The sequence below is a fragment of the Aythya marila genome, assembly GCF_965140915.1.
Source record: "Aythya marila genome assembly, chromosome: 2".
NCBI lineage: Eukaryota > Metazoa > Chordata > Aves > Anseriformes > Anatidae > Aythya > Aythya marila.
The window spans coordinates 20,028,086-20,047,750 of NC_139043.1; the positions used below are offsets into that span (position 1 = coordinate 20,028,086).

At 36.2% G+C, this 19,665-nt stretch overlaps 1 protein-coding gene across 7 annotated transcripts in view; it reads left to right on the plus strand.

Moving 5' to 3' along the window:
• The window catches only part of NEBL (nebulette), a 255,027-nt gene that overhangs the window by 167,445 nt on the left and 67,917 nt on the right, over positions 1-19,665 (plus strand). For 5 of the 7 annotated variants that reach the window (XM_082754537.1, XM_082754538.1, XM_082754536.1 and 2 more), the window contains 4 exons: positions 1,330-1,440; positions 9,014-9,124; positions 16,786-16,887; positions 18,633-18,734. The exons of the other annotated variants lie outside the window; for them this stretch is intronic. In XM_082754537.1, the coding sequence (XP_082610663.1) occupies positions 1,330-1,440; positions 9,014-9,124; positions 16,786-16,887; positions 18,633-18,734 (426 nt within the window). The remainder of the gene's footprint in view (positions 1-1,329; positions 1,441-9,013; positions 9,125-16,785; positions 16,888-18,632; positions 18,735-19,665) is intronic. 7 annotated transcript variants of the gene reach the window in all.

Genomic DNA, 19,665 nt, shown 5'->3' on the forward strand with positions numbered 1-19,665 from the left:
CAAAGTTTGGAGTTATACAATTTATACATTCGGTCTACTATTTCTGATATACATCTGTTTGCTGTATGGCTACTTTGAATATAAATGCATCTGATGAATATTTTTCTTATATTTATCTTCATATTTCTGAGAAGGAGTGGCAACTCCCAACTAGCACAGATGTGATGAAATTAACTATAGAAGAGACTGTTGCCTACTGTGTCTGCAAAAGCACAATACAGAGAGGGTATTTATAGAATCTGTTTGTCAGATACTGAATTTACTGCTAATCATTAGTCAAAGATTTAGAGTCATAAGAATATTTCAAAACCAAAAAAAAAGTGTATTTCATATTATCTCGTTGTGCACTCTTGCCTATTGCAGCTACTTAAATTTTTATTATTGCATTCTACTTAAATGCAATAATATGATGGATGGTTTATCTTGTAAATTACTGACCTCTAGTGTCCCATAACCTGTTTCTGCAAAACTTGAACACTTCTGAAATTCTCTCTTAGCAGCAAAAATAGTCCTCTGTTTTTGGAAACATCAACAAATGCTATAACAAATTATTGATATATGTAATACATACAGGAAACTAGTCTCTGATAAATAGAGCACAAGCAGCTAAAGACATTAGGCAGTACCATTTAATATATCTTTGATATATGTGAATACTTTTACAGCAATAACTGACATGGTTTTTAAAATTTGAAAAACTTAGATCTGAAGCAAAGCCTCACAGAGTTTGAACTATTATTCTGGCTGTTCTCACAAGGTCCTTTTGCTAGTGCTGAACATTGACAAAGCACAGGAGAAATAGAAATGAATTTAAAATTGAGTCTTTAACATGAGAAGATTAAATAGAAATGGTGACAATCATGCTGTTTTCAATGTCTTCAATGTTCCTGTCTTTTCCACTTATATTTAACTGCTAGTACATAGTAATTGGTAAAATATCGTTCTATTGACAACTCACTGCTCTCATTCCAAAAATTCAGAAAACAGAATGAGAAAATATATATATATATATATTTATATATATATATTTTTTTTCCTTAAATGATTTAGTAAAATGTAGAAAAAAAATCTGCTTTGCCTTAGTACTTTCCCCTCAAATTCTAATTTAATTAGCGGGTACTTTGTATTGGTTTCTGAATTAGATACATCCACTTGAAGTAGTTTAAAACTGTTATTTAAAAAAATGGTTTTGCTTGACAGTTTATAAGACAGCATTAGATTTTTCCAGTTCTAATGTTCTTGGTGCCATTTTTTAACAGGAAAAATACGTAGTATGATTACTCTATCTGACAACTTTTTCATTGTGTGTCACCTTTTTATCCCCTGCAGGTGAAGTACAAAGGAGCTGCTAAGAAAGGCCTTTCCAACTCTCTTTATCAGCAGATGCCAGCCACAATCGACAGTGTGTTTGCAAAAGAATTAACTCAGCTTCAGAGCAAGGTGCAATTTTAAAATCGTAAAAATGATTTGTATATTAATTGTGGGACAGAATATAACCAATTTGTGCAATGCTTTTGAATGGCTACTCGATCACCTTCTTGATTTATCTGGGTGGGTTTATCATCCAGAGTTTTTCATTATAACTGCTTAACTTCAAGAACTACTCAATTCTAAAATGTTGACAGTCTGACCAATTATGTTTACTAAATATAAGTTTAAAAATGGGCAGTCATCAGTCAAAAAAATCCATTAGCAACTCATAAATGCACTAAAGAATTACTGAATTTAGTGATGTTGCATTGTGTTTATGGAATAAACAAATTGTATATAACAACTATTTCAACTTAAGTGTTGTGTTAACTTTTAAAAATGTTTGAAGTGGAAAAAGGTGGAAAAAAACACAAAAAACTTTACATTTAATGACTTTTAAAGTCACTCATTGGTAACAGGAAAATATTTCTGATGTCATTAATCATTCACATAACACCACTGACAACAAATTCCATAGAATTAAAAATATAAAATCAAGTGTATTTAACATAGCATACAACATGCAATCAGTAAAATAGTAGTCCAGGGACTTAAAAATGTAATACCCTTAAAGCAGGCAGATGATCCTTAGTTTCCATTGATCTTGGTGGAATTTTGAGTAGTAAGTATGTGTAATATAATGAAGATGTAGATTTTGATTCTTATTCATGGCAGTTACAACTGATAAACCATCATGGTTCTCGTGCACCAAGCATCTCAATGTTCTCATTCTGCCTTTCTCCTCTCTTAAACTATATATAGTTTAACAGAGCAAGTCTGTGAAATGAACATATTCCTAAAACCATAGTATTGATACTGACCTGGGGAACTATAGGCATGTCAGCTTGACCTCAGTGCTACGGAAGATGATAGAACAGGTCATCTTAAATGCAATCATGCAATTTATCTGGGACCAACAGGGGATCAGGCCCAGTCAGCATGGATTCATGAGAGGCAAGTCCTACCTGACCAACTTCATCTCCTTCTCTGACCGGGTAATCCGTCTGGTGGATGAGGAAAAGCCTGTTGACATAGTCTACCTAGACTTCAGCAAGGTCTTTGTCATGGTCTCCAATGGTATTCTCCTGGAGAAGCTGGCAGCCCATGGCTTGGACAGGTACACGCTTTGCTGTGTTAAAAACTGTCCGGACAGCCGGCGCCAGAGAGTGGTGGTGAATGGAGTGAAATCCAGCTGGCAACTGGTCACCAGCGGTGTTCCCCAGGGGTTAGTGTTGGGGCCCATCCTGTTTAACATCTTTGTTGATAACTTGGATGAAGAAATTGAGTGTACTGTTGGTAAGTTTGCAGATGACACCAAGCTGGGGGGAAGTGTTGATCTGCCGGAAGGTAAGAAGGCCCTGCAGAGGGACCTGGACAGGATGGGTCAATGGGCAGAAGCCAATGGGATGAGGTTCAGCATGGCTAAGTGCCGGGTCCTGCACTTTGGCCACAACAACCCCATGCAGTGCCACAGGCTCAGGGCAGAGCAGCTGGAAAGCTGTGCAGAGGAAGAGGATCTAGGGGTGCTAATCAATGCTCACCTGAACATGAGCTGGCAGTGTGCCCAGGTGGCCAAGAAGGCCAAAGGCATCCTGGCTTGTACCAGGAACAGTGTAGCCAGCAGGACCAGGGAAGTGATTGTTCCCCTGTATGCTGCTCTGGTGAGGCCAGAGTACTTTGGGCCCCTCAGTACAGGAAGGACATCGAGGCCCTGGATTGTGTCCAGAGAAGAACTACGAAGCTGGTGAAGCGCCTGGAATACATCCTATGAGGAGCGGCTGAGGGAACTGGGGTTGTTTAGTCTTGAGAAGAGAAGGCTCAAAGATGACCTTATTGCTCTCTACAAATACCTGAAAGGAAGTTGTGAGGAGCTAGGGGTCAGACTCTTCTCACAGATAACTAGTGATAGGACTAGAGGGAATGGCCTCAAGTTGTGACAGGGGAGGTTTAGGTTAGAAATTATGAGACATTTCTTCTCAGAAAGAGCAGTCAGGCATTGGAACGGGTTGCCCAGGAAAGTGGTGGCATCACTGTACCTGGGGGGGGTGTGTGTTCAAGGAAACTGGCACTTAGTGACATGGTTTAGTGGGTGATGGTTGGACCAGATGATCTTGGAGGTCTTTTTCAACCTTAATGATTCTATGATTTTATCTCAATATTCATTCTCTCTCTATTTTTTTCCCCCAAAACAAGGGAAAATATAACAAAAGAAAACATAAATCTCAGGACAGCTTCTAGAGGAATTATTAGATTTAAAACAATATTAAGGTTATAGTAAGTAAACATAATAACATAAAGTATTTTACTTTTCATAGTTTGAAATGGAACATATACGTATGTATTGACTTTAAAGCAACACAGTAGCTAAAATAACATTAGTGTCACATTTCATTGTAAAGTGAATGATTAGAAGAATTACAGTAGAAATAAACTGAGAATTAAACTTTTATAACATTTTAAAACAGTAAGCTTGATTTATAAAACATTAGTTTACTAGTTTGTGACAGGATTTACTCCTGGATTAATTCCAAATGAGTACATTCTACTTCAGTTTACGCAAATGAGGTTAACTAACATCAGTGATATGGCAGAAAAGATAAATAACTGAGACTGAAAATGAATGCATTTGATTCATGGAAAAAACTTATAAGAAAAAGACTGACATTTTCATTTGATATTTTTGAAGCTTTTCTACAATCATCCAACAGTCACAGAGAAACAAATATGCATATAGGACGAGTTATATTAAAGCAGAACTTTTTCCTGTAAAATTCATTCCATCCCTGTAGGAATAGATGCATTATAAATCATAATCTACCATAAAACTTAAAGATACGCTGACACATTTTTCCAACTTGTGGTTACTGTTGCAATGGACCTGAATTTAATGCTACTTTGAGAGAGATCCTAGGGGATTTTCTAGTGGAAAATCTTCTCTACAGTATTCAAATCTAATCCATATTGTGCCTATCACTGTGGTACCTCAGTAGCTAATATAAGGATTTCAAATTTCATCTGGGTCAGAATATCGTAGAGAGGATTTCTGCTGCATCCTTCTTGCCAGGAGTGTAGATTTACAGGTCACCAATTCCGCAGGGGAAGACCAAGAGTACCTCACAGGGCGCAGAGGGAGCACAGCACTGGTTGGCTGCCATGACAGCCCTCTTGCAACAAGGCCCCTACAAGCCCAGAACTGCTTTCTCAGTTTTAAGAAGCTGTCCTGGTGTCTAACTGAAACCAGGACAGAAGCGGATTTTAAATAGGTGCTTATTTCCTGAGATGAGAAAAATGTGGCTATGTGTCCTCCTTCCCATTCCTGTTAGAACAAGTTTACACGTTTGACTCCCTCATCATGCTCCTTGGATGCAAGGCCAGGTGCCCTTGTATCCAAACATCACAGGTGCTCTCTCACTCTGTGGTACTGTGTTCTTGGTGGGGCCTGTGGTCTCATCTGCCAAGCAGGTGTGCCAGGACTTGGGGATGTGGTGGTTTTACCACAGAGCAGAAGAAAGAGAACACCGACTCCCCTGCTGCTGCCTGCTGGCACGGGACTGCAGATGCTGGTCCGCTTCTGCCCCGTGACTTCCTACACAGATGTATGCTTGGCAAGTGGTCTCTCTCACGAATATTTGGCCCTGACATGGTGCTGCAGTACTGCCACTGCCCAGCAGCTCTGTTTTCCTAGATCTAGCACAATTTATGAATTTTATGCACTCTTTCAGATCACATTGATGATTCAGGAACTTAGAGGCAACCAAGAAAAATTCCTTTTTCATTTTATTATTTATTTATTTATTTATTTATTTGTTTATTTATTTATTTTTAATGGCAAAAAGTTATTTCCTGTCTGCAGCTGCCTTTTGCTGTCGTCTCCAAAACAGATTGCTGTAGCACCACTTGTGTAGCAATTGCCATTGACTTCAGCGGAGCAAGAACTTTACTCTGTGGGATTCCAGCCATACAGTGTGAGCCAGTGCTTGCAGGATCTTACCATAATGGAGAGTACATCACCCTGGTGTCTCTGGTTTTCCTCCTGTGGAACTTTCTCCACATATTTGCTGTATAGATTCATGCTTATTTCCCTTTTCAAGATGTACAGGAAAGACTAAAACAAGACAGCCTCTTCTGGCTTTTATGTAAAGCCCATGTTTGCTCTTCTGTGTTTTACATAAAGCTGGCATGACAATAGGAATAAATATTCATAGAGAAGGAAACCCAAGCAGATTTTGGACAAAAAATAATGATGCTATTTATGGAAAAAGTGTTTCAGGAGAATTAAAATATGAAAATGAAGTTTCATAACCCCACATACTTGGGTGGCTTTTATCAGTTTCATGCTTTCCCTTAACAGAGAAAATTTGACTATAATAATCTAAATGACTTTCTTGAGGGTGAGATTTTCCTCCCTCTCTCTCTTTTCATAGCTCTTCCCAGGGTAAGCCAGAGAGAGAATCTTTCTTCCCATGCATGAGTTGCCAGCCTGAAAACTCTCATGAGTTGCCATCCTTGCCAGCCTGAAAACTCTCACTAATGTCTCTGTTCTCTGAAAAAAAAAAAAAAAAAAAAAAAAAAAAAAAAAAAAAAAGACTCATCTTGATTTTCCTGAGAGGAAAGTGACATTTTATAGAAAAATCACAAACTTCCTGTGGAAAATATTTCTGAAGAAAATTTTCAGAACAATGCTAGCTTTGTGCCAAGTGTTTCTCCTGTCTGAACACCAGTATGAGTTCATAAGAGTTCTTCCTGGATATTTTTTTATGAGTTGTCACAAACAATGATAAAAATATTTAACATTGCTTGGGAGGGAAAAAAATAATGAAAAAAAAAAAGGTGTGTTTCATCATTTTATTTCTACCATAAGAAGAGATTGCAGAGTTTTTCTTATCTGAAAGGAGTAATCTAACACAAACTGAAGGCAGTTTAATATTCCTTTGCACAGTGCAATATCTCAAATAGTAACTATATGTCAATGCTCAACAGCATTTTCTGTTTGTTTGTAAAGATGATAAACCAAAGGAATCTTAAGGAATATTTTCAACTTCTTACTTGTGGACAGATTCCTTCTTTTATGTTCAAATGTACTTTTGTTAGTATGATAAAAGTATTTTTATGGTTTACTTCATCATTTACAATCATATTGTGTTACAACCGCATATGGTGAGTCAGAGTTAAGTTAAAAGAGCATAAAACCTTCCTTAATTCACCTCTTGCACACTGGTGTACAAGAGAGAGAAGGAAAATAAAAAATGAGTAGTTACAAATCAGTTCAAACTGAAGTCATACCTAAATAATGGAATTACTGAAATTATTAAATGTACTGCTCCAGAGCAAAGGTTACATGAGTGACCTGTTATTGATCTCTGTGGAGTACTTTTTCATATATGTATTTGGTAAATACAATTTCAAGCCTGGAAACTCAGTATGAAATGTGAAATAAATAGTAACATAAAACAGTAGTTTTAATAATATTAATGAAGTAATCCTTGTAAATATTTTTGCATATTTGCTTGGAACTGATTTAAAAATTTGGGAATATTTCTGCACAACTGTTCAAGACAAAACTAGACAGTTATTTAACTTGGCAGAATCTGTGATTCTTTCAAGGTTCCAAAGTCAGTTAATAAGATTATTGTGAAAAGATTAGGAAGAATTTGGCTGTGAAATAGTGAATCAGGTATTCCTACATTAAGCTAAAGAAACAGTCTTATTTTTCCAAGATAGTGGAAAGTCAATTGCAATTTCTGTTAGTTTTCTTGTGGTGGGAGTTGATTGCTTTTGATTTTTGATGTCTTGGTTTCATAGCTCATACACCAACATAAAAATGTAGATGTTGACTGAGTAATGTGACAATGTATTGCAGTATATGTAAATTATAGAATTTCAGAAAAAAATAAAATGTCTGGGTTGGCTTCTCAGAATGGGAAGCATCTTAAAAGTGACCATTTCAAATGTGGAAAGTAGCAAAAACATTTTTGTGGCATATGTTTATATTGTTACTATACTTCTGCAGCTGATCTTCCTAAGGATCATTTACTTTGCCAGTTGCAAAACGTAATCGATATAGGGAGGTTATAGACATTTTGGTTGTTTCAATTTAAGTTGTATGTCTTTCCCCAGAGACCTGATCATGTTGGATTTGCACTGTGTAAGCATATTTTAAACTTCCTAATTTGATGCTTTCATTTGTATAGTATCAGTGTAAATTAAACCCAAACAAACAAACATCAACAGCAACAACAAAGAAAAAAAACAAAAACCAGCCAACCAAAAAAACCAAACCAAAACAAAACAAAACACCCCAAAACAACAAAACAAAAAAAAAAAAACTAAAAATACCTCCAAGCAGCCCTTTTTGTCTTAATCTCTTGGCATACATATCATTTTGTAATCTGAGATAGAGTAGATATTAATATATTGCCTCGGGCACCCTGATCTGTGATTCAGATGCAATCTTGCAGCCTTAAACATAAACAGATAAGTCATTTTCTCACAGTTCTAGTATCCTGTCTTAAAAGAGTGTGAATCACCACAATTAAGACTTCCCTCAAAACTTTCACAGTATTCTTTTATTGCTATTTAGGATTTTAGTTTCAAATCCTTCTCCTCCTGATCAGCTTTCAATCTTATTTAGTATTTGCTGTTTTCTTGGGGATTATTTTAATGCTTGCTCCTGAGAGCTCTATTAGAAAATGATTTTTCTCACTGCTTGCTGCTTTTTCAGGCATCTAAACCTGGTGAATTTTCTTAATGTAAGCCTAAAAGCTTATGACAAATCTAAGTGCAACATCAGCTTTTCAGGCAGTTCCACTATGTGAGTGTGTGTGTATGTAAGCATAGCAGAGTACAGTACAGGGAAATCTGGACGAATGCCCAACACTGAGCTCAGTTTCTATTGTAAAAATAAATTTGTTTATAAACTCACAATCCAATTCCATTTTCCTTTACCATGATGACAATTGAATGTAAACATTATTTTTCTTTGTGAACCTAGTGGCTAGTCCAAATGTGTATTGTGATAGTAATTTCCTAACAGTGGAGGAAATTGATGTTTGAGCTATGAGTATTTCATGTAAACCTGTTCACTTACAAGGCATGCACAAAATTCCCCCCCCTTTTTTTCCTGAACACAGGAAAAAAATGAAAATACTTTTCATTTTTGTTTGTGAATACTTATTTAACTGACAGATTCATGTACGTTTTAAGGGAAAAAAAATAAATCCCTTATGCTATTCTCTGGGCTGTCTTCTCACCTTGTTAAGGTTAATATTCTGTTTCTGTATGTGTATATTTATTTTTCTTCCTCCTGCCTACTCATACCTCTGTTGCAATAGTAGACTTAGAGAAATCTCTCTGCTGCCTGTGCCTCATGTGTCTGTTTTGGGCAGAAACTGCTATTGTTTTAGGGTTCTGGTTCCATTAAGGAGTTTAATAATTTATTACACTTCTTCCTGAATACAGGCACACTACAATGCTAGGTTTAGTCCAGCTCATGATATTATACCTCGTCTATTGAGGTCACTAAAGCATGATGCTTTTTTTTCAGGTACTGTATAAACAAAAATATGATGCTGAGAAAGGAACTTCAGATTACGCACATATGAAGGAGCCTCCGGATATTAAGCATGCCATGGAAGTCAATAAACACCAGAGTGATGTAAGTACTCCCCCATCTGAAATCGGTTCATTCGTTTTGAGTTTATACATCTAGTGTAGCTAACTGCTATGAGATGAGCATGGAATATTTTAATATTTCATTAGTTCATTTTTCTTTACAGATGTGCTCTTAAATATTGTGGGACACAATGTGTGCATAAAATATGCTATGGGTAATGCCATGCAACTTATGATAAAGAGCATTGGAAGGTCATTTTAAACAATGAATAGCTATTTTTATTGTTATTAAATATTGCTGATACCAATTTGAAATAAAATTGTAAAAGAGATTTTCCAAATTAATGTGTACTTGTACTTTAAAACTGTATAAAGGTCTTTGTTTACAGGAGCAGCAGTATGGCTTCAGTGTCTTACACTTTTAAAATAACATTTAGATTTTTTTTTAATAACATTTCTGTTTAGAGGAGAAAAGGGGGCTATTTCTGCACTGCTATTGCACACTTTTATGCACACGAATTACGTTGTTCCCACCTCATGAATACATACCCAAGTGAGCTCCAAAGAAAAATTTCAGACTGATTTTTATAGAATCTGATCCAGAGAGTTGTGTTTGATGCATGGTTCTAGCTTATGCCATTGACCAAAATATTTGTTATATTAGTTTACTTAAGTAATTTACAAATAAATTAGATTGTCTAGCTATATATTTTAGTGTTTTTTTTTTTTTCTTTTCCATTCTTTAAAAAACAAACAAAACCTGCTTGTTATCTTCCTGAAGTTCTCTATGTTTTCACAATATAAAAACCTAATAATAGTTTTTTTTTTTTTTTCTTTTTTATTAAAGTCAGTTTTGATTTTTGTGGTCTTTTATGCTGTGCTCTATTTTTACAAACACCGATTTGAAGAAAAATATATGTTAGTCTTAGGTTTTGTATAAGTTTACTTATGAGAAAAGTAAATTTTAAGGGCCTCAAAGCCACTAAGAACAGCTGACACCTATAAAGTTGAACATAACCTTCAAAGTTATGATCAATTTCTATTCTGCTTAGGCAACAAAGTCAAGGCAGGTAAGTATATGATTTTATGACTCTCTTGTTTCTCAGACAAATGGGACATTTTTTGCTTCTAATAATATAGAAAATGAAGCTTAGGTGTTCATTTTGAATTATCTTAAGTTTACCCTATCTTCCATACTGAGAGTGTAACAAACACTCATAGGTTATGCAGGCTGAAAGCTAAATGTCAATGTTAGATGTATGTCCATGTGTGTAGAACCTTGACAGCTGGCTGCTGATTAAAAGGCTGCTGGAAAACTTCAGGGAAGCATTATGTTTGAAGAATAACTTTTTCTTCTGGTGGGAAATACCTGAGTTGGAACTCCCAGAAGTGATTTGCAACCTGCCTTGATTACAGAATTCCCTCTTCCTGTTAAATTCTGGCCATCTCTGCTGCTAGAAGCATCAGGATATCAGACTGACAGAAGATGTGAGCTGGGAATGTGAACTTCCCTCCACATAAGCATGGGCTTGTTTTTACCTAACCCTGGGAATGATTGCAGACTATTAGGGAAGGAAATAACATTGGGAAGAGAGGCTGGAATCCCTCTCAGAGTAGTTAGTGGGACCAAGAGGAATGTGAGACTAGTTTTGGAATCAAATTCGTCATGGTCTGTGGATTAGTGTGCTAGTGCAAAACCCATTCCCCTTTTACAGCTGTACATCACCTGCTAACAGAAGGAGAGCAGGGTACAGATGTGAGAGTAAATTAAGTTCAGTTGTTTCGTCGTCTTTCACTCTTAAAACAATAAAAGAATGAAATGAAGGCAAACATAGGAGGGAAGGATAGGAGGGATAAATGAGAACTTCTAACAGCATGTTAAAATAATTAAAATATATGATGGAAGGTGTTTTCAGCCTGAACAAGCTTAAAAAAAACAAGCAAACAAAACCGCTAAATCCAACATAAAACTCTAACCAGTTAGTTTCATCTATTTAAGAAGAGATTCTTTCTGGATTCTCACAGGGAGCTTTAGTGCAATGGGGATATATCTCTATCACACATAAAGTTATGTAAGTCCAGTTATTGTTCATCAGTTACACAACTCCTGTGGGTAATTGAGCACCATGCTGAATATAGGCTATGGATTTCTTGCTTTACAAGTAAAGGTTTAATTAAGAGCTGCATGAGTTTTCATCTGTAAGTCAGAGTATGGCATAACAAGCATCCCAAATATGGAGTATTTTTCTTTTAGAATGTAGGCTATTTGTAGAATCACATTTTTGAAAGTGCAGTGTAAAAAGAGGGAATAGAAGGACAAAGCTCTTTTATCCACCACTCAGTACCGTATACCTATGGGAGCAGAATGCATGTTTACCTACAATGGTCTGCCAACTCAATTCAACCCTTACATGCAGGGTTTGCATCTAATAGGATTAGGATGTGTTTAAGACTATTTACTCAGCCTTAAAATAAGGCTGACATTTATACTCAACTCTGTGAAATGTGCAATTTCCTTTAAAAATTAAGACTGTATTCAACTTACAATACATTTGTGCTGACATTTTGAAACTGTCATGTGCTGTAGGCCTTCACACCACTTTGAATATCATTAACACGCTGTATAAGCGTGGGTTGAAGCTGCATAATAGGGAAATACTGTAAAATCTCCTGAACAACGTGATCATGTATAAGAAAAACATTTTTCTCTTCATTCTTCCACAGAAGAAAATTGCTCTCAAAAGAACAAAAGTGACTTTTTTAATGATAGGGAATTTACTTGAAAAATAATTTAGATACTACACAATGCTTTAGTGAAAGCATGTTTATCCAAGCCAGAGTACTTTTATCTATAAATTATGTTTCTGTTTTGTGAAGCCAATATTAATTATGTGACCTGGGCATGCAAAATCATTTGGAGAACTGTGAAGTAGGGACCATCAACCTTCTTTGTGCTTGGCTAATGTCATTTGTCTCTTCTGGGAATTTCCAAACTTGGGACCAACATTAGATGGTGTTGTGTAGAAAACTGTCTGGTCACAAAACAGTAGTTCTTCATCGGTGTAGCCGAGGATCAAATGGATGGAAGAAAAAAAGAAATTGAACAGTGAAATGATATTCCATTTGGGTTTCTGAAGAAAGGAAAGTACTTGCTGTGTTTTGCTTGGGTAGAAGCTGCACACAGCATTTGGTGAATATAGTCAAAGCTGCAGATACCATTTTTTTTCTGTTCTGTGACCTGGTCCATCACTGATCATTACGAATAGCAAAACAGTATTATTTATTTATGTAGCAGTTTATATAGAGTGTTGTTAAAATTAGTGATTTTCCTTGCAGTGTTACCCTGTATGAAATAGCTAACTGGTGTTCCGATTTTACAAACAGCAAAACAGAATCATCTATGGGCATTTAAAAAGTAGTTTGAAGTTCTGAGGTTGGAGCCACATATATATATATATGTGGTCTTTGCAGTCCAAATGATGTCAGAGGCCATAATTTTAAATGTTCCATTGACCTCTATATTTGAATACTTAAGAAGCCTGTATTGTCTTAAAGTACACTTTTTCCATATTTGATATATTGCACAGTCACAATCCACACACACACAAAAAATACATTCTTTCTGATAAGACAAAATCAGCAGATCTTAAACTTGATGTGCTTAAGCACCATCAATACCAAGATGTTGACGTTTGTTTTGATGCAGATCATCTTAAAGTCAAGCTTCTCCTGGATCTCTGTTCTGCATTTGCATTAGAAAAAATCACCTTTCACTGACTAACTTTCTGCTGACAGTGGTTGTCAACAGCAGGTCCCCCTGGACCACTTCCAACTGGTGCTGAAAATGATGTGTTTACTCCTGATGTAATTGGGACCAATCAATTTTCAAGCCCATTACTGGAAAGGATGACTGCATCAATCTGTAATGGGCCAGAAATGTGTTTGTCTCTTCTACATGAGCCGGGAAACAGTTTTCAACACCATTTGAGTGGGGATCAGAAAAGCTGTTGCCAATGATGATTGTCACCAGTTAGTCATTTTCTTAGTGTTGATGGACCCCAAAGTGCAGATGAGAGAAAAGGGGGCAGAGACACTGACGACAGACCATTAGTAAGTGGACTTGCTTCTATTTGAAAATACTAAGCAGGGACAAACAGTAAGAGACAAATTATTTTACAGGTAGGTGTACTCAACTCCTTGCTGACTTTGTGAGTGGATTTCAAGAGGGCAAAATGTGTCCCTATCTACTTGTGCACATATTGGTAATTTGATAAATATAGATTGGAGTAGCTTTGGAATTGGAATAGACAAAAGATTGCAAGAAAGATCTTAGTCTCTTAAGCCTAAGTGTGCTTGGTTTTAGCAGAAGTTCCCATTTGTTTGACAATTCGAGATGTTTTGCAGCCTTGTTCAAAATGTGTTTCCTGTGCAATGTTGTAGTGCATCCCAATGAACTGGTGCCACCGTGAAAGGTGAAGCACCTTCAGGACCATTAGCTGGAGTAAATAGACCCTCACGTTTATCCTAAGTGGACCTTATGCCTTTTCAGAAGAGCTGGAGCTTTGGCCCTATTAAAATTAGTCTGCTAATTATAAGCAGGCCCTGAATATTTTCCATGCTTTGCAAAAAATAATAGTTCAGGGTGTGTAATCAAATTTGGGATTAAAGATGCTAAGTGGCTTTTGTTGAGATTATCATTAGTTCATTAGTTTTATGGATGCTTTAAAAAAAATCACTTTTTATTGTCATTTCAAAATAGGTAGAAAAAAATAGGGTAGAAAAACACTTCAAATCTAGTTGTTGCTTGCAATTTAGTACTTGCATCTTCAAAACTAGAGATGACAGAAATCTTTTCCTTTTTGTACCTACTTCTTTCTTGCTCAATTTTCCCACTGGTCTCTGTTTAGGTCATTCCCTGCTGCTCTTATGTTGTTAGCATATTAGTTACTTTTTCCTGTACGTTGGCCAGTTTGAGCAGATGTTTCACAGACTTGTAGTCCTCGCAAAAGGGAGCAATTCTGGAGCATCTAGTGATGGTTTTGGTAGAACTTGAGCATCCCCTTGAAGTGAAGATTGAGTAAGGGCATTGTGTAATTCCTGGAGGTGCTAGTCAGGGTCTGAGCCTCTTGCTAATTGTTTGTTCAGGGGCTGAACAAACCCAGGAGAAAAGATAGCCCCTTCCCTGGGTGTTTCTGCTATTTCGTTTCCTGCTGCTTTCCTTTATTTTTCGCTTGACCAGGCTGCTCTTTCTCTTTTCCCCTCTCATAGGCTTCTCCACCTCCCATCTTCTTGGTACCTATGGGTGTACACACCATGCTGGCTGCTTTGCCGTTTCTACATCTGTTCCCTTGCTCTCATGGAATAGCTTTCCTTTTACTGGTCTAACATAGCACTATAAAAAAAAAATCACTAGATGGAACAGAATAGCAGCTGTGTAATAGAGGCCAGCACACTGTCCCAATGGGAAAGGGTCAGCATCCAGGGATTGAGGTTATTCAGGAAATGGGAAACATATTTTTTCTTTCTTTGGCCTACCTCTGACAAACTACTGTTCTGCTGCATAACATTTTTATTCTCACCGGAGTATGACAAGCTGCAGAATGGAGCAAATATATATTGCAGACATTTGTAAAATGTTAGATGACTTTCCCTCAGACATAAGTAATAGGTATACTGGTTTAGGTGCAGGAAGAATAATAATTCACTCAGGGAAAGCTATAGCAATTGGCCTTGCATCTAATATAATTGAAAATGGTGAAATATAAAGGACTGTCACTGTCTTATTCCCTCCCTCCCCCCCCCAAAAATTAACCACAATCCATTATTTCATGTACTATATGATCATGTCATTTGGGAGCAATAATTGACCACATTTCCTCAACTTTATCACCACTATTCTTGATTCTCTGTTGTTAAATTCACTCCATTCCTAATTTCTATTTTGAGCACATATGCTGGCCTTTAATTTGCAATTTACATGGATGATAGGGTGCTATTCAGAAACCTGTTTCTGCTGCCTCTGTGGTTTTCACCTCACCTCATGTGGTCATTAGGATGAACAGCATATAATTAACTAAACTCATGTAAAGCCCTGAATTGCAAATACTTGTCTGTACATCTAGTGTCTTAAAAAAAAAAAACAAAAAAACAAACAAACAAAAAAAAAGAACCAAACCAAAACTTCCAGTTGTTTTAATGAGCTATAAGAAACAGCTTTTATTATATTGGTAGGTGATACTTTGAGCTATATTAATTCTTTTTTTTTTTTTTTTTTTTTTTTTTATCATTGATTAAACTTGTGTGCCACTCGTAGGTTAAAAATTATAAGATCTATCTGTGGGCAAACAGCCAACAGAGCGAAGCCCATTTAGCTTGTCTACTTAGCTGAAGCCATATGGATGCAAAATGACTTCCCTGTTGCCTACAAAATATATGCCCTAAAGTAATTTTTTAATTATTTTTTTAATATAACATTTCTATGAATTATATTTGTCACTAGGTATTCCACTTTATGATTGACAGACTTGCAGTTCAATATGTTGCACTGCGTCCGTAGTAAAACTGCACTGGAAACAGGAGACAGATACACAGGTTATTATAAGTGAAGCTTCAAGCCGAGGGAACCTCTTGGGACGTTTTTGATGGTGAAATACAATTTTGGGAGGTCAATTAACTGTTAATAAGCAGAAAAATAGTCTAAAAGACTGTCTGATAAAATAGGAATTATTCTGATGCTTTCTGTCTCCTGTTGACTTTGTTCTCCAACTTCTGCATGGAACTTCAACTTGTCAGACACTTTTGAATACTAGGGTTGATTTTCTTAGATTTCATTAAGACGACAGCTCTTGGGAATTGGCTTGGATTGACACACATGCAATATGGCAAGGTAGGGAAAAAAGTCTATAGACCTAGAGTAGGGAAAAGAAAGAAAACTTGTGGTCTGGGAGCTTTGGAGTGTCTCTGACATCTAGGCAGTTTCTGCAGGCAGTCTGCTAAAGGGATAATTTTTGGGCTCTTCTACTTGTGGTTTAGTGTTCTGGCCAAAGTCTTCTAAGCTCATTCATTATTATAGTGGCCTCTGAATAAACAGAAAAATCCAGTCTTGTACTCCACATGCTGGAACACTCAGCCTTCTTGTTCCCATGATTGTGTAAAGTAGCAGATAAGTGGAGCTGGGAGAAGTCTGGGGTGCTGGGGTGGAGTTGTGTCATTTAATTACATACCAGCTACATGACTGCCTGTTACTGAGAGACGTTCACCGTGGTAGAATTACAGTTTCTCCACAGTGTAACTGTGATCCTTGGTGCTTAATATCATAGAGGTATTAGTTTATATTAAAAAAGGTATAGCACAGAAAAAACAAACAAACAAAAAACACAAAAACCTGTCCTCTTAGAATTCCTCTGAAATTCAATGATGAAACCTAATATTTGGGTCTTCGCAGTGCTTTCATTTTCTACTGTGCTTCTAAGCCAAAAATGTTTTTCATTTTAATACTATATTTTATGCTTTTGAATGTCTTCTTTATCCTGTTAACCTGTGTGTGGGTCTTAATAAATAATCTCTGTCAAGAAGGACTGTGTTAGAATAAATTACGTGGTGTTTTAGTGAATTTCGTGGCTGAGTTGATAGATCATTTGAAGATGATTTATAAATTTCAAACTTTTCATTTGTTTTAAACATTTTTTGTTATTATTTTGACAGGTGTCATATAGAAAGGATGTGCAAGATACTCATAGATACACTGAAGTGCTGAACAGGCCAGACATAAAGATAGCCACCGAGATAACAAAGATAATAAGTGATGTATGTTCTTTTGTTATTCTATTTGTATTTTTTAGACATTTTTATTTTATTTTATTTTATTTTATTTTATTTTATTTTATTTTATTTTATTTTATTTTATTTTATTTTATTTTATTTTATTTTATTTTATTTTATTTTATTTTATTTTATTTTCCAATTTCAGTAAGATTCAAATTCCAAGATTCAGTAAGAATGCTGCTGAAATTTTCAGACTTCCTAGCAAGAGAAGAAAACATGGCATGCTAAATCTGATATGGAGAACTAGTGGGGGGATGGCTTGCTTGGAATGTCACAAAATTGAGTTGCTTCTGTTTTGATGTTAACAGTTTGACATTTGCAAGCATTGATGACTGAAGACAATGTTAAGCTTACTAAATCTCATTTTGTCTTGGACTTGTTAATAATAATGATTCTAAAAAGAAGTCGTGCTAGTGTGCATTACTGCACTTCAAAAGACACACAAGACCTCTGTTCACCCCAGTACAAGAGAAGTGTCCATGCCAGGACTCCCTTTCCTCCTTCTGTGTCAGCTGACAATGGTAGGGAAATGCAATCTCCCACTGTCCTTGTGAGAGCCATGTGAGCATATCGCCTCTTGCACATGGCTCTCCTTCCCATACCCTGGTCTCAAATTCTTTTCCCTCCTACTTTGACATCTGCTAAGGGATAGGTCAAGAAGCAGTTTGAGAAGCAGTAATGTGTGATGCTGTTTAATATTTTAATGTAGACAATATACACATTAGAAGTTCTGAGCTGAGATTTTCAACAATGGCTAAATTTCATCTGAGACTAATTAGGCATCTCTTATGAAGAGGTGTCTCTTACAGAAAGACAGCTTTAAGGGACATAAGGGTTCACCTTTTGGACACGCAGCATTTTCTGAAAACCAAAATCTCCTACTAAGTCTTATGTTCTATGCCCAGAATTCTGAATTGCTCTAAAAGCTACTTAGAGTGGCTTTGGGTCTTTTCTTTCTCTCTGTTGTTATGACATGTCCTTGCTGATTCACAGTGCCTGAGTAATGTAAGAAACCTGCTTTATGCAATGGTAATTTAGTTTGTGATATTGCAAAGAACCTATTGTCGGTTCATCTGTACTGTTTTCTAATGCATTTTGGAAAAAAAAAGAAAATGCAGCAATTTGCATGGGAGGTAGTTCAGCTGGAAAGATCATGTAACACCAGCCTTATGGGACTAAGTCCTCTCTGTTACACCAATGCAACCTTACTGACACCCAGCAAGATTACAGTGCTAAAACTGAGAGTGGAATTTGACCTGTATTTCAAAAACACTGCCCCTCAGCCTAGTTTTGTTTCAAGGCTGTTTTCAACCACTACAAATAATCTTGTGTAAACTGCAGACCATGTCTTAAGAAATGCTGAGCCATTGTAACTCATTCTGCCTTGATTGGGAGCAGTAAATGAACAGTATTTCTCAGGCTTAACCTGTGCATTTTGTTAAAGTTGAATTTTATGAATGCTTTGCATTGTGTTTTACAATAAATACATGTAAATACTATGCTTTTAATGAGGTGAAGTGTGAGAAGGGCTTTTTTTCTGAGCTAATTATAATATTACTGAGAGTAGTGTCAATGCAGATCACTAAATGAGACTAGCTTTTCTACTAGCTGTAGTGCTTACATTTCTCTTGGAAAAAACAACTAAAACAAAACAAAAAGAAACAAAACACAAAACCAAACAATTTAATAGTGATTTGTATTCATTTTTATGATTTTTTTTTTTTAAGGCTGAGTACAAAAAAGGAAGAGGGGAGATGAATAAGGAGCATGCTGTACTTGGAAGACCGGATTTTGAACATGCTAAGGGAGTTTCTAAACTTCTAAGCCAAGTAAGATTTTCTGACATTTTACAATGACTTCATTCAGATATCTCATTGCTACTAATGCAAGAAAATATTTAGATTTTTAGATGATTATCTCTAATGGCATGAAGATTATGTTCTCAAACCCTTTTCATATGGTGTTGTAATGACTGGTAAATTTAAGATTCCTAGGAAACAGAATATACATTTTATGCAAAAATACAGTGAACTTTGACTGTTACAACTCATCTTTGGTGGAGATGGTGTATATTTATATACATTATCTAGGATTTCTAACTGTATGCAATTTAGAGTCAAATTTTGCTACTCATTCAGTTTGAGTGGAACCTTACCCTGTGATTAATCCCACTGAAGTAACTGGGGTCTTTTGTGAAACTGCTTGCTAATGTGAGTAATGGGATCTGAATTTGACCTGACATGTAAACTGCCCGCCTTCCCTCCCCCTGAAAATGAACCTTTTATGTACTACTTTCTGTTATATATTAACCAAAAAAAAAAAAAAAAAATTTTTAAAAGAAAGATAGAAAAATGAAGAAACTGCTTTTGTCCATAACTTGAAAGAAAGCTGGAGACACAAATATTCCCTCTTTTCCTCTTATGAGTCTTTTACTGCTCCAGATCAACCTCGTATCATGAGAAGGGATTTCTGACTTGCAGTCAAAAAGTTCTTTTAGTTCCTTGCATAATCCTTGCTAGTAATCCTCAGAACTATACTCATGAGTTTTGTAAACCCAGGAGCAAATTCCATCCTCATGTATGAGGAGGATAACCCCCTTTCATTGGAGAAGGCCATGTCGTTTTTCCCACAACTAGAAAAAAACAACTGGAGGAATGTATAGACCAGAACAGTCACTATCAGCATTGTGTAAAAACTCCTTGTGATTTGTCAAGATGGTAAAAGTCTTCCCTAGAACTAGGACAAAATAAGAATAATAAG